The sequence below is a fragment of the Aplysia californica genome, unplaced genomic scaffold (assembly GCF_000002075.1).
Source record: "Aplysia californica isolate F4 #8 unplaced genomic scaffold, AplCal3.0 scaffold00012, whole genome shotgun sequence".
Lineage (NCBI taxonomy): Eukaryota > Metazoa > Mollusca > Gastropoda > Aplysiida > Aplysiidae > Aplysia > Aplysia californica.
The window spans coordinates 2,701,199-2,716,833 of NW_004797282.1; the positions used below are offsets into that span (position 1 = coordinate 2,701,199).

General features: G+C 38.8%; 1 protein-coding gene across 1 annotated transcript in view; it reads left to right on the forward strand.

The window, feature by feature from the left end:
- Nucleotides 1-4,550, forward strand: part of LOC101860218 (xylose isomerase) — a gene marked incomplete at its 5' end in the record, with an annotated part of 10,408 nt that extends 5,858 nt beyond the window's left edge. The window contains 4 exon segments of the mRNA XM_035970536.1: nt 802-904; nt 1,573-1,652; nt 2,073-2,147; nt 3,860-4,550. Coding sequence (XP_035826429.1) covers nt 802-904; nt 1,573-1,652; nt 2,073-2,147; nt 3,860-3,943 — 342 coding nt within the window.
- Nucleotides 4,551-15,635: the final 11,085 nt, after the last annotated feature.

Consider the following 15,635-nt stretch of genomic DNA (forward strand, 5'->3'; position numbering starts at 1 on the left):
CCTCGCCATCTCTTTTCGTAATTGTAGATATTTTATGGCCCCATTGACACAATGTAGATAATTTATGAGACGGGCTACTTTGACCATACCTGTCAGAACCAAACTGGTCTGGGTAGAATACAGAGTCCCTGCAGACAGATAGAAAAGCTATATTAAAATAAACTCCCACTAGGGAAACATGCTCACATATTACGTGCGACATCAACGTGCCTAACCGCTACCGCTACCGCTACCGCTACCGCTACCGCTACCGCTACAACAAAAACGATGGTCCTTCCATCTCTGATCTCTAACCATGAAATCTGCCTTATGTCTGTTTTTCTCAATCCATCTTTATCCTTACTCTTCTCTCTCCCTCTTCTGAGTCCATCTCCCGCTCTTTGAATTATGTTGGTAAATCATGTTAATCCAAGCAGGATTTAAAAAAGGCCTACCAGGCCTGTGTATCAGAGCTCCTTACTATGTTATGCCCAGCCATGAGAGTTGTGTGTAGAGTACAGCAGGTTAAAGGTGGGCACACTGGCGTCCATCAGTACATCTTTAAAAAATATTTGATTTGATTGTTTATTCCCAGGTCCTCTTTGTGGGTGGTTGGCAGGTGCTCTGATGTGTTTTCTTCTTCTTTCTTACCAAACAACTATCGTCCTTTTATCTTCCCTCATTAAAAAAAAAAGTTTTATCTTTTGGGGGGAGGGGGTTGTTGTTTTTTTATTTCACACTATAGTGACACCTCTAATCTTTGCCACTGATATAACTTATTTGTGTTGCAAGTGCCGTAAAAATGTCACTAAAACCAAACAGGTCCTGTTGAGACAAGGCGGCCTCCAGCCCGGAGGTTTGAACTTTGACTGTAAAGTGAGGAGAGAGTCCACGGACCTGAAGGACATGTTTATTTCCCACATCGGTGAGTACCGGCCAGGCGGGAGGGCATGGCATGCAGACTGGTGTCTGTGGGGGGATGGACGGGATCTTGCCTGATGCTCGCTGATGACATTTGTTTTGATGTATGTGTGTGTGTGTGTGTGTGTGTGAGTGTGTGTGTGTGTGTGTGTGTGTGTGTGTGTGTGTGTGTGTGTGTGTGTGTGTGTGTGTGTGTGTGTGTGTGTGTGTGTGTGTGTGTGGAGTAGGGGGGGTGTGAGGGGGGAAAGTTCGAAAAGATATAAGATTTGTAAGCCCAGCTCTTTTAAGTCTATATTGGGGAGGGAAAAAAGGGGAGGGGGGGGGGGATAAAAGTTAACCCATTTTAGCATTGCTGTGAGTCTATTTCAACACAAAAGTTTGAAAATATTTTATGGTTGTAAAATACTTTTAAACTAGAACATAGTTAAATCCAGCCTAGCATTCTTGTCTTGGAGACTAACGAAGAAAGTAATACACTTTAGTTTCAAGAAAATGTCACTCAACAAAAATTATGTGAAAGTCAAAGTCTCCCAAGAACAATATGTTGACTATGAAACTTTCAAGCTGTGGACTTTAACCCCCCCCCCCCCCCCTGGCTTCAGTGTTAATCATGGCAGGCCTACGTACTTCTACATGTAAGTATACTGTGTACTTTTTTTGCCCCATGAACAGGAGCCATGGATACGTTTGCCCGTGCCCTCAAATGTGCGGCCAAGATCTTCGATGAAGAAGTGATTAGCAAACAGGTGGAGGTGAGTGTCCGGGTTTGACTGATTATAATATACAGTATATGCCGCAATATATAATTGTAGACTCTTTGTCTTGGTTAATTCATTATGAATAATTATTCATTAAAAAGTAGTCTAGACAATAAATGTAGTGATGGAAACGTTATTTGTTACTACTCAAAAGTCGGTGAGACTTGTTATATTGATAATTGAATGTTTTGTCTACTTCACTTAATAATATTTTTGATGTATATAGCCAGACATTTTTTGTGTCCATCTTGATAGCAAGGAAATAAACTCTTTCTGTGTGTCTTTGACAATGCTATAGCAAAATCTACAGAAATCACAGCGTCTGTGCTTAAGCTTAACATGTATGTTCACACAGTCTCCTTCCTCAACAATTTGCGAAATTTGACTCTAAGATCTCTGTGTGTTTTTCTCAAGGAGCGCTACAAAACCTTCCAGTCTGGCATTGGAGCAAAGATTGAAAGTGGAGACACGACTTTGGAAGAACTGGAGGTAAAAAGCATCTTCATTTCCCAATAGCTTTACTTTCTGTCAGTCTTTTCAGAGATAAAAAAAAGCAACAAAAAACTATAATTTCATTATTCATACAGATTTTTCAGTTCAATTTCCTTTGTATGAAACTTAAAAAGGCAGGCTACAACTTGAAGACTACTGTGAAATATGAAAATTATTGTGCCTGATTAGTGATTTTTGGAAAAAAATAATGATAATGATAATGATAGCTTGTCCGTCAATGTCTGACAATGACCAATACTTCCGCAGACGAGAATATTGATTTCTTTAGTGAAACAGAGGGATTTAAAAAGTTAAAGGTTACAATATCTTATGGCTTCTGCTGTGGCCAATGAGGCCAAATTCTGGCAGAGAACAGTGATTTATATATGACAGTTCAAACTGCTCCACAATGTTACTATTTCCATTGGTCTGCTGATTAGACAAATGCTACCTTAGAATTACAAATTCTATCTGACATTTTTTGCCGTTTTGAGTTACTCAGACCTTGAGGTCAGAAACAAATGTTCTCACTGCTCTATCAAAATTGTAAGACTAGATCTATTCAAAATCGTTATCAAGAGATACTCAAATGATTGCATTCGAAAATCCTTGACTTGTGAAACTCAACATTTTTTTTTACATCACATTTCTCAAAACTAGGTACGGCACAGAGCAGATGCTAAGGTAGCGAAGTGTGCCTATTACTACATCCTTAATTACCAAGAACACCAACAGCAAAATCCATCTACCCATTTAAAGGCCCTATTTGTGTATAGATCAACGAATCATGTTTGAGTTTGAGTAAAGAGAAGCACATTGACACAAAAATGACCATTTAGTTTTGTTTTAGTAGAGGTTTTACGGCGCTCGCAACTGCATAAGGTCATATGAGCGCCAGAAGATTAGAGGTGTTACAAGAGAGCAACAAACATAAAAAAGAAGGAGGGGAGATAAGGACAATAGATGTTTGATAGGAAAGAAGAAGCAAACCACACCAGAGCACCCGCCAACCACCCACGGCCATTTAGTGTTGAGGGAAAAGAAAAGTAGACAGGCAGAAACAAAAGAGGGAAAGAAAACAAGTTGGACATACAAATGGCGCCCATGAATCTGATATCTATCTATCTACATATCGCTACCTCAGAATTACAAAGTTCTGACATTTTTGTTCGTTTTGAGTTACTAAGACCATGAGGACAAAAACAAAATGAAACGTTCTATCTGCTATGCATGTATGTGTCAAAATCATAAGATTATTCAGAGGCGTTATCAAGATGTTAAAAGAATTGTGTGGTTGGTTGGAGGATGCCACTAGTACTTCCCACTTTCCTTCTTTTCTTCTGTTGTTTCTGTCTGCCTTGCTTCTCCCCAGCACTAAACGACCATTATATAGTCTCTAAGAGCTTCTCTTTACTACGACTCAAACTGTGACTGGTTGGCGGGTGCTTTGGTGTGGTTTGCTCCTTCTTTCAGTCTTATCAAACATCTATTGCCCTCATCTCCCGTCCTCCTTTTTTGCGTTTGTAACTCTCTTGCAACACCTCTAATCTTCGGCACTTATATGACCTTATTGTGTTGCAAGTGCCGTAAAACTCTTACTAAAACGAAACTAAAATCTGAAACTGTGCCTGTATGTCATTATTATCGATCCAGATATGCCTGTGCCAGTATATTATGTCACACGACGTGTCTCTCCGTGTTCTCCCCAGGAGTATGTCCTGCAGAACGGAGAGCCCAGCCAGATCTCGGGACAACAAGAACATTTTGAGAACATGCTCAACTACTACCTCTGAACTGTCCACAGGGACACACCCTGAAGCATCCTTCAAGCAAAGATTTATGCTATAAAATGGTTTTCCCCTTTAAAAAAAAATAAAATGGAACAAAATTGTCATTTTCATCAAGGCTGGTGGGGTTACCTTTTGTCAGCGATTACAAAATCCAATTTAAATTTTTTTTTTTTTTTTTTTTTTGCTTAAAAGAATGCAGTTTCTTAATCCTATTTTGTTGTGTCTGATCTTTGGTTTTAGGTAATGTAGTCCACGCAGCAGAGGGAAAACATTTCCCCCCAGTTTTCAATTTCAGTAGTTTTTGCCTCTTCTCTTTTTTGTTTTGTTTTGTTTTTCGCCATTTCTTTGTATTTTGAAACGTGCCTGTACATTTCCTGGATTCTGTCTGTGTCAATGACTCCCGAGTGTTTGTCGACACCGCAGTGACACTAACAGACAATGTACATTTGTGTTTGCTGACCTGTAAGTAAAGAGTTTCTTTCCAAGTTTTGCCCAACAGTAGACTATGCTCCAGGTACAAGCAGCATTATACACGTGTGACATAGCCAACTTGTCAACTGTCTTGTTGTAATCCTTTAGTCCAATAAACTTTTATTACAGTTTTTCCAAAGTTTGTCAAGTGGTGCTTTTTTCTAGTATTAGTATTAGTAAGAGTTTTACGGCCCAAAAAACACAATAAGGTCATATAAGTGCCGAAAATTAGGCGTTACAAAAGAGAAATAAACACAAAAAGAAGGAGGGGAGATAGGAAAGGAGCAAACCACACCAGAGCACCCGCCAACCACCCACATGATTTTTCTATACAGCATAAGAAACAGTAGATTTGGGACAGAGATATATTATATCACTTTTCAAACACTGAAGTCTTTATGTAACGTCTGTTGCAATGTACTTGGTTGTTCTAAAACTTTAAAACTAAGATTCAGCTTGAAACTGCCAATATCATATTATCATACAAATTATAATCATTAATAGGGGACTCTCGTGGTCTAGAGGTTAAGGCGTTGGTCTCTCATTCAATAGGTCCCGGGGTTTGAATCCGGACTACGACGGAAAAATTTTTTCTCTAAAAATTGTCTCCTTTCACCTCCTTTCCTGTCCTCTTACAATGTTCTATTGTTTCCACTTTCTGCCTCCACCTCCTCACCTGCTTTGCCCCCTCCTCTGGGCCCCTGACTCTTTCTGCAACATTTGTACTGCTACTCCTTGGTTCCTTCTTTAATCTTACTGCTGTCTTTCAGCCACACCCCTGATCTTAAGGCAGGTAAGATCCCACACTTTGCCTTCTCGGATGGGATAAGGGTGAAAAATCTCGGAGGTCCTGTGTGCAATTTGCACACGATAAAGATCCCCTGGTGGTCCTAAAACCGATAAGAATAGGCTTCGGCCGCCACCTGGGCAAAATTCAAAATTAATTCCTAACAAACTGAAAATGCTTAATGTGTCCCGCATGCTCTTATAACCGTATGCAGTTGCGAGCGCCGTAAACCTCTTACACAAATAAAACAAACTGCCAAAACCATATTATCTAAACAAATTATAATCATTAACCAGCTCCAGAGTTGAAGATGCATGTGGTGGTGAGTTGCCTCGTGATGTTTCCCTAGTTTAGGACCTCTGACTCCGAAAACAGGGATCACATCTGGGTGCCCCTGGCTAAGGATAGGCTAAGAACATTGTCCTCACAAAAATAACATCAAATAAAATTTGCAACCCACCACATCTAAAAGGAGCGAACGACTGAACAGTCGATCCTAAACACTCACGAGAAGCTCCTAAAATATCCCTCACTAAGAGAGAGAAAAAATTAATAAAGTAAGAGCATGCAGAATTATCAACTGACATTCAAAATCTTAGTTATAGTTTTAGTAAGCGTTTTACGGAACTTGCAACACAATAAGGTTATATAAGTGCAGAAGATTAGAGGTGTTACAAGAGAGTAACAAACACAAAAAAGGAGAGGAGATAGAGATGATAGATTTTTTTTTAAGGAAAGAATGAGCAAACCACACCAGAGCACCCGCCAGCCACCCACTTCAAAATCTTATCAGTAAAAAAAAACCCAAAAACGAATTTTTAAAAAATGCACTCAGATTTTTGAAAGGATGAACCGACACAGCTTATTATTTACACATTCTTTTTATTACAGCAAAGTCTGTAGGTCATATGACAGGGCACTTCGGCAGATGACAATGTAACCAAAAAAAAGTTTGTTTTCTTTTTTATTTAACACCGTTCACCATGAGCACCAAACACAATATGACCTGGCATGAAATATCATATGAAAAGGAAAAAAAAATCACACTGCAACATTCTCGATCACAACAATGTAAACAATATAATAATGCACCTCACACATACTTCCATTTTTCATATTAAATGCAACCAATCTGCAGGGAGCCTTGAGCAGATACAACATTTGTGTCATTTCCTCATCTTCTCCTCAATAAAATTCAACAAGAATTATTGCTTCAATAGGTTGTCTTGGAAACAATAAGTAAAATCTCATGCTGGGTGTTCACCCCTACGAACCTGAACACACACCTCAGCGCACTTTCATCATGTTTAAAAAAGGTACCCGTTTTTTTTTTAGGACTATAAAAATTTACTTTCAAATTTAAAGTACGCCAACAAACACGGTGCACTATCCTGTAACTGAAGCGTGAATGCCCACTTGAAAAGTTTACCGACAAATGCGTCAAGTTCTTCCCATTATTACAACAGATAATGTATGTCATGTATATATGTAGGCCTGTCCGTGTCCGATTCTAACTCTATATCCACCAAATTAGGTTAAACACTTTTTTTTTGGGGGGGGGGAATTCTTTTCCTAGTATCTTCTAAAACTGCTCAATATATTATGCAGAATGTTGTTTTTAACTTATTATGGTCTCACTATATGCAATGACAGTTGTGAAATTGGTGAAATGGTAAAAGTTTAATGGTTCTATCAAAACTATTAGGTTATTGAAAAGGCGCGGGCCTTACGAGTTAAACATCCATCTCTGAAAGGATCGAGCCAAACGGGACATTCGTGTAAAGGACACAACATCTGACGGAGCTGAGGTTCGAATTAATTATACGGGGCGCCCACTACGGCTGGATCGGGGCGATCGCCCGACTTGATCGCCTGAAACTGAAAACAAACATGTTTTTTTTTTAGGCGATCGAGTCGAGCGATCGGCCCGATCCCAGCCATAGTGGGCACCGCGTATTTGGCTACAGTTGTTAATAACATAAATTTGAAGTAAATCAGAGATTGACCTAATTTGGCGGATACATGGTTCGAGTCGGACACAGACGAAATACATATATATATATACACACATACATACTTTATATACATACGTACATACATACAGACAATAAATCAAATACCCCAGCTTGCCTACTTTTACAAAACCCAGTCAGGAACACACAACATTATGACATCAGATTAGGAAACAAAGAACACAATTACATGGTGTGGGGTTTTGGTGTAGTCGGCTACACTGTCCTCTCAAACTCCTGTACACCATATCCAGGAGGGTCGCGGGAAATTTAGGACAATTGACAAGCCTAACATACCCCAAAAACCCTTTGAATGGACGATGTACAAACATTTCCTTCAGCCAGATTGGTCCATAGACAATTGGGTAAAAGAAAAGAAAATACAAAATACTGGTAAGTACACAGCATGCATATATATATAAAACATGATGTAAGTTTGGAAAAGTTCCCTGTCGGGAGAACTCGTACTTTGAGCACAGAGTGTCGAGTCTACAGCCAACAGGAGTGATGAGAACAATTCTTTTCCCTGCGGCTGACGTCAGAGTTACTCAATACGCTGGTTACCACCTCTCCTCCCTGAAGGAGAATGGTGACATGGAGGTGGAGGCGGGAGATGTCTATTTTTGAGTCAAACGTGTGGCCTAGCACGACAACCTTTCTCGTTCATCTTGTTTTATTAAGGTTTTATGGCGCTCACAACTGCATAAGATCATATGAGCGCCAAAGGGTGGATGTCAACAGAGAAGCTTTTACAGGGAATCAGGCTTACTCTGCTCACCTCTCTAGCTTCAACAGCACAAAGTTTGCTTCGACTATCAAGGCACCCTGGAAATAGAGGGTCACAAGAGTGCGACAAACATACAAAAGAAGCAGAGCAGAGGAAAAATGATGATAGTAAAGATGAAGAAAGAAAAAGCAGCAGTTCCCCCTATGTTGTTCCGGCACAGTATGAGCATGACATTGATAATTCTACTGTGTATAGGAACATGTTAATATCCTCTCTTTGGGAATGGCCTAAAGACTCTTCGTTCATCTGTGGAGATAACTGGTGGGGCTGAATACATGTACACATTTTTACAAGTTTAGACAGTGTGAGCTGGCCACATTTTTCATTATCAAGGAAAATAAAATCAGGATCACGGAAAGAAATGAATGCGCCTTCCACGAGGGTGCTGCTCTTCTTTACTAACAGAAAGAACACACAGCCTCTCTCCCACAAATGCCCTCACCTTAAACAAGCAATGAAAAGCTGGGAAGAAAAACAAACAAACAACAAACAAAACTGGATATAGAACCCTTAAATTGACAACAAAACAAATGTTTCTAAAAAAAAAAAGGTTTCCAAAGAAATTGCAAACAATCCTAAATCACACTGTGCAGTTCACAGATAAAAAAACATGTTTGAGGTTTGTTTTTTTCCCCTTCATAAAAGAGGTCAGCCCAGGCACAACCCTACAGGGCTCAAACCGTAAACTGCCAGACTGTTGGATTTTCTTTGGTTTAGTCAAGTTTTCAGTTTAGGGAGGTTGCACATATACAAGAAAATTAAACTGAACAAATACAGGAAAAAAACAAACCAGCAGAGCTTATATTTTCTTTCGGTTTACCGCTGTTTTTGGAAAAACCATATCCAGTTTACGTGGACTCCGCATAAATAAGACAGCAAAGAGAACGGTTTGCATCCAGAACAGCCAGAACTTGGACACTCACAACACCAGATGTTCAGGCTGGAGAGCAAGAGGAAGACCAAGGCAATGCTGGAGTGACTCTGTGGCAGACACACTCAGAACACACTACATGTCTCTCCTTCAGGCCACTTGCCTAGCAACAGACGAACGTCTGTATCTCCCCACGGCAACCACCGGTTTCATATTTGTTTGAGTAAAGAGAAGCAAATGGACATGATGATGGCCATTTAGAGCTGGGAAAAAATTAGACAGACAGACAGAAACAACAGAGGGAAAGTCAAAGTAAAGAGAAAACTCCCCCCAACTTCCCTTTTATAATAGATTTGACTTATTATGAAAAAATGAGTTTACGATAAAATATCCACAGCAATTCAACGAGATCTTTTAAAAGTTTAAAAAAAATTTCAAATGAGGAACAAGAGAAGCGGTCAGAAAAAAGCTGACCACACGAGACCAGCAGTCAGTTATACTTGTGTACAATGTCTTGGTCTTGGGTACACACGTTTCATTTTCAGAGCAGGAATGGTAGATATTGACAAGGCAGCAGAGATCAATAGGTCATCCATAATTATATACATACATGCTATAAATCTGTAGATAAACCTTTAGCTCCACACATTTTCCTTTAACACTAACAAAGGATGTGCATAATTCTTCTGGGGAACTCAAAAGCCAAGAGTGAGGCCGGTCCCATAGGTGTGACATAAGCTACAAACTTTGCTACAGGTGAGTCCTACCGGCAATTTGAAAGCTCCAGGAGAACGCTGTTAAATTTGAAGGAGCCTACGAGAAATTTCAGATCTAAAGCAAAACCAATTTTGAAATCTGCCTCGCTGGCAGCAACTCTTCAAGACCTACAAATAACAACCCGTGAAAAGTACTAATCAGCAGAACATGACAACGCACACAGAGCTGCATTAAACAAGCTGCAAACTTTGGTACAGATGAGTAAAACAAAACGTCACATTACAAGTGAAGATTATTTGTGACACGACGTGGTGGTATCAGGCACACGTGAAGTTTTGGGCATGTAGAATTACTGATATTATCTTAAAGCTTGATCATTTGCCTTGCTTTCAATGACAAAAGTATCCATTTATCTTGAAAAAAAGTCAACATATATGCGACTGAAGGAAGTGGGGGTCGCTCATTTCAGAGGTAATATAAACGAGTAAATGGCCGCCAAAGTTTGGTGACTTCCATAATATATTAGCTAGAGAGTCCACGGAAACTGAAAATTTTTGTACCTTTAATCATTGTATTTCAGTAAAATCCAAACAAAAATGTGTTTTTAAATGGACATATAATAAAGTGAAGCGCCAAAAAAGAAAAATTCACCAAAAATTGCTAAACACCTGCAAAAACGCCAAGTTTCTTCGATGTCATAATTTTGAGGAGTGCCTGATTTCTCCATGATGTCTCACAAATAACAACCTGTGAAAAGTACCAATCAGCAGAGCATGACTGCACACACAGAGCTGCATTACACAAGCTGAAAACTTTGCTACAGACAAAGGAAACAAAACATCATATTACATTGTGAAGACTTTTGGTCAATCAACAAGCCACATGAGCAGAACACAATGAGTAAAGCATTTTGTCAGCAGCAAGCTGTTCAAAGCTCAGTTCTACATCCTGAAAGTAAACTTCTTCAGGAAAGAGGGAAAAAAAACCCTATTTCATTCTTTTAATAATAGTACTTTTACATTGTGCATCTTTCCTTGTCTTTTTCAACATTTAAAATTTATTGACAAAATCTTTCTCGAGTAAATACAACCAATACCACAGATTAACTCTTTATTTATGGCAAGCCGCCCAGTGAGTCGGCACATTCCTTTACGACGACTTCAACAGTTGACAACATCATTGCTTTTTGGCAATTGCTGAAAACAGGTCTCTTTTACCGGAAGTTCATTCATTAGATGAAGAACTATCAAAATAGGTTTGCAAGGTTCGATTTCATGACCCATTTAATGACGTTTCTGTCATTTTTAGATTTAGCACCAAAAAAAGGCCGCGGCATAGCGGGTTTACCCCTATCGGGGATAAAGAGTTCAGTTAAGAAACAGCAATAACATTTTTTTCTTAAACCAAAATTGGGGATCAGTTCATCGAAACGACTGGCCGACGATTCCTCTGCCTCTCCCACCAGCATCCGTGGTGTAATGGTTAAGTGTTCTCTGTAGCACCAGAAAATATGAATTCACTTCCCAAGGAGGAAATTTTGTTATATTTGAGTATGTTCATCTGCCTGTCTGCAGAGATGCTGTGTGACCCACGTATCCCATGTTGGCCTAAACAACAGGCAGGACTGAAGCAACCTGCTTCTAAAACAAATTGTGTTGAATGGGAGGGAGGGGGGGTGTGGAACATTTATATATATAATAATCATTCTACCTTGCACTGGCAATATCAGTAAAGAGGAAAATACAAACATAACGAGAACAAAACAAGATTGAAAATAAGAGAAAATCTCACAGATACAAAATGATGTTCACCCAGATCTGTTTAGTTTCTCATGGACCGTGTACAGGAAGAAAATAAAATAAAGGAATGAAAATACAATTTTCATTTCACAAAATAAATAAATTACATTTTTAGAAAAATGTGACAGAATTAAACATTTAATGCAAGATCTTATTTCAAACCAATGCCCAAAAGTGCAAAAGCCTTCAATATAGAAAAACTTAAGGACTAAATATTTCACCAACATATTTCATACCAAAAAAAAAGGAAGTTGAAAGAGAAACTGCTAAAAACAAATATAATTATCCTTCAGAGTGACAAGAAAATCTTTGGCACATTACACATCCACATGCGAACAAGAAGTAGGAATTACAGACAACTGGTATAACTTATAGTATAAGACATAATGCTCCTTTTGATTGTGGAAGATTACTATAAAAAAGGGACGCTCAGATTTAATGCCCAAATCCAACTAAACTGAGCCAAACGAGTGAAGAACTATGATCATTCTTCAATAACCTAGGCCCAAGAACACCCATCAATTCTAAATTTTTCATTCATTCAGCAATTCAGCAGTCTAGTATCATAGCGTTCCCCTGTCACGCCATCACAGAGAACAGAAAATATGTGTGCCTAGTGAAAGGTGCCAAATGACGCATTTTGAAGAATCCTGTTTTTTCTTTGTTTCTGCTTCAAACAGATAGATCTACGCTTCGACACGACCAGACAACACATTTGTAACGCACAAACAAACTTTAAAAAGCAGCAAAGATAAAAAAACAGCTTCAAAGTGTTCATTTTATGTCTTCAAAACAAATTCAACACGACCTTGAACAATAATTTTTAAGAAATTAGATCCAGATTTGCGCAGAGCAGAAATAGGAGATAAAATAATTACAAGTTAGCTCTCCAAAAACAGCGAAAGGGTGTGAATGTGCAAAGCTTCGCTTTGTTTACATGTTCTAGATATTCATGCGCACTACCCGCCATTAGAGAGGGAAGAGAATGACCCAAATTTTGGTATACATTGTGATTGGGTCGATTTTATGAACGGATAAGAGATGCCACCTGCAGTGTTTACTCGGAAAACCAATTTTCTCATGCATTTTTTTTTTATTATGCAATATACCTCATGCTAAAAAACATCTTTAAAAACGTATTTTAAAGTAAAAAAGAAAAAAAAACAGGTCCCCAAAAATATCGATATTATAATGGCAAAAGAATCCATTTTTAATGGAACTTAGTTTTGTCAAAAATTCTATTTTTGACCTTTGAAGCCTGATATCTCGGTTCAAACAAATGCATCTTTTGGTACCTTTCACCAGGCACGCTCATATATTCTAGGAAGATCAAGTAAAACTAAGTAAGTGTGTGGGTTTATAAAAGCTTCCATCAACATTATTAGGTTATTAAAAAGGCGGGACCTCATCTTTTCTCAAACATAAAAGAAAAGCAGAAAAAAAGGAACTGTAAACTGATTTCAATCAAAGTAAGAAAGTTACCAGATAATATTGCCACTTCACCAATAAATTTTTTTTAATTCCCAAAGACCCCTCAACATGATTAAGCACTTCATTCAATATTTCATAGTAAGCATTTCAACAAGATCCAAAAAAAATTTGTGAGAGAAAGTCGTGTGTAAAATCAAGACAAGAGATTCATTCTCAATACAAGTACATGAAGTATGATTCTGAATAGAACATTTTTTTAAGCAGTCGCAGGTTAATAATGTAAAAAGTTTGGCTCTGTCTACGCACCGAGTGACACTGAATTTTGATAGGAACAGATTTTGGTGTGATTCGGTTTGGGTAAAGAGAAGCATGTCAACACAATAAGCCATTTGTGGATAAAGAGCAACACAGCATCCTTCGACCATCCACTTCAAGCTTTGTTTCAGAGAAAGTCTTACGACACTAGAGACACAATTAGGTCATATAAGTGCCGAAGATTTCAGGTATTACAAGAGAGAAATAAATGAAATAAAAGGAGGGGGAGAGATAAGGACAAATGTTTGATGGAAAAAAAGGAGCAAACCTCATTAGCCATCGTGTCCATCTAACCAGAAACCAACTGATCAAAATTCCCTCAAAACAATACGACTCCCGATAAAAGACGAGTTGAAGGGAATGCCATGTGCCCCATTTTAGTCAGTTCATGCATTGACTTACCGACCACAGGCCCAGCCAGACTTATACAAACATTGTAATTTTTAAGTTCCAATGAAAAATCGTCTGTCATATTGGCAATCAGTGCCTCAAATTTAGCAAGGCCTGTGTGTTAAAAATACAAAACATCATTTTGAATGCGTTATATTAGCAATTGAATTAATTTTTTAAAACGCTCATAATATGACCTAATGCAATCGCATGCACTATAAAAGTCTTTCAAAAACTAAACTTTTGTTTAAAATTCATGCTCTCTTATTCCCACCTCGCATTAATTTTTTACCTATTTACGCATGCCAAAAGCGAACAGACCAACGTTTGCCTCCTCCCAACAAAAATCTGGTTGTATCTGCTTTGGTCGACACGTGGCCTGGGACTCCTCATCAAGCTGTTGTTGTTCCCCACCCCCTTGCTCTAAATTTTTTCAAGCAAACTGCCCAGTGACTTTTTCCCCTTACCATCTGTAGGAATATTATAATGTAGTCTGGGAGAGGCATGCGATAAGAGACATTACAGACAGAAGTAGCAGTTCTTACCAACAACAAAGGGAACCATAGTGTAACAGCGAGGCAACATAGCAACATAAATGTCCAACAATACCACGAGCACGGTGCAGAAAGTTCCATCAAATCCCAAATTGATAGGTTTGGATACTGTACATTTGAGGGGGGGGGGGGGGCGCCAGATTTTCCTCTATGAAGGGGCAAAAAGCTACAATTTTGACACATTTAATCTTATCTCCCCAGTTCAAGATTTAACAGTAATAGTCACAATTGGGTAGGATCAAGTTTGCTGAAAACAGCCAATTGGGAAGCTTCAATGCATTGCAAAGCGAGATCTTTTGTTAGTGCATGGAATGCAATTAGCCCTTATGGACTTTCAGGTCAAACTTAATGAAACAAAGGTTTGTAATAGTCTGCACTGGCCTGCGATATATGACTTGACCAGATCCAATCTGCTAAATCATAAGACCAATGGGCATCCGTTCTGACTCTTCAGCTGCTTCGTTCACCATCCCATCGCCTCGTACACACTACTAATGTAAAAAATCCGACACAACAACCTCCCTTTGGATTACCCCTCTTTTAAGAAATTAAAAATGCATCTAAGAAAACTACTTGAGTAATAAATCAGCCAATCTCCCCCCCCCCCCAGCTGCGAGAGGACCTCTCCTCCCCTAGATGACTGCATAGCTGCCAAATTTCCCAAACCGAAAAAAAACAGACTCTGTACCAATAACATTGTGGACACTGGCCAAAAAAGCTCTCTAAACCCTTCCCATACATTTTCCAGAATTCAATAAATTCATGCTCAATAGCTAGCTATGGTAACAGACACAACTCTAAAAATTGACCTAGTGGTTTCGTTCTCACTTATTATTCACAAATCCGTTCTTCACTTTTGATATTTATTCTTCAGCATCAACAAGCCTGAGAGGAGAAATACTAGAAAACAGTGCACATATTTTCCCTGACACGAAAATGGGACATCTGTACTCAGACCTCGAAAGGGTATTAATTACGTTTCCCACATTCAGGATGGCAGCTATGCGACTGATGACTCACATTGCGGTCCGGTTTATCAAATATTTTAACTAAAGGAATTCAAATTGAAACCACCACAGGTAAAGGCAACGTAAGTTTGCTGCCATTAATTTTGGATGGCCAATAATCATACATGAAATAGTGAGGTAATGTCTCAGCAACATTCTCATTTCTCACCACAGAATCGACGAACAAGAAATCAATGTATTGCACAAACACACAGATTAAGATACCACTCATGGAAACACCTTAGGATCAAAGAGCCCTGATGTTATGTAGAGCGGTCATATCATTTGCTCCCCTCAGGTAACATTATAACTTCTATTCCATTTCTGAATACAATGTTAATCTGCAGGAGAACCATTCCCGACTGAATACCAAAACAGAAAAAAAACCCATCAAGGTCCCCCCCCCCCCTCCCCTCCCCAATTTCGGAGAATATCAAATCTAAAATTAAAATTGCACAAAAATTTGATGTTTCCCCCATTGAACTTTGCCACAGACAGAGGCATCAATCAAATCTCTTTGTAGACGAATGTGGTTTCATCCCCACCCACTAAAC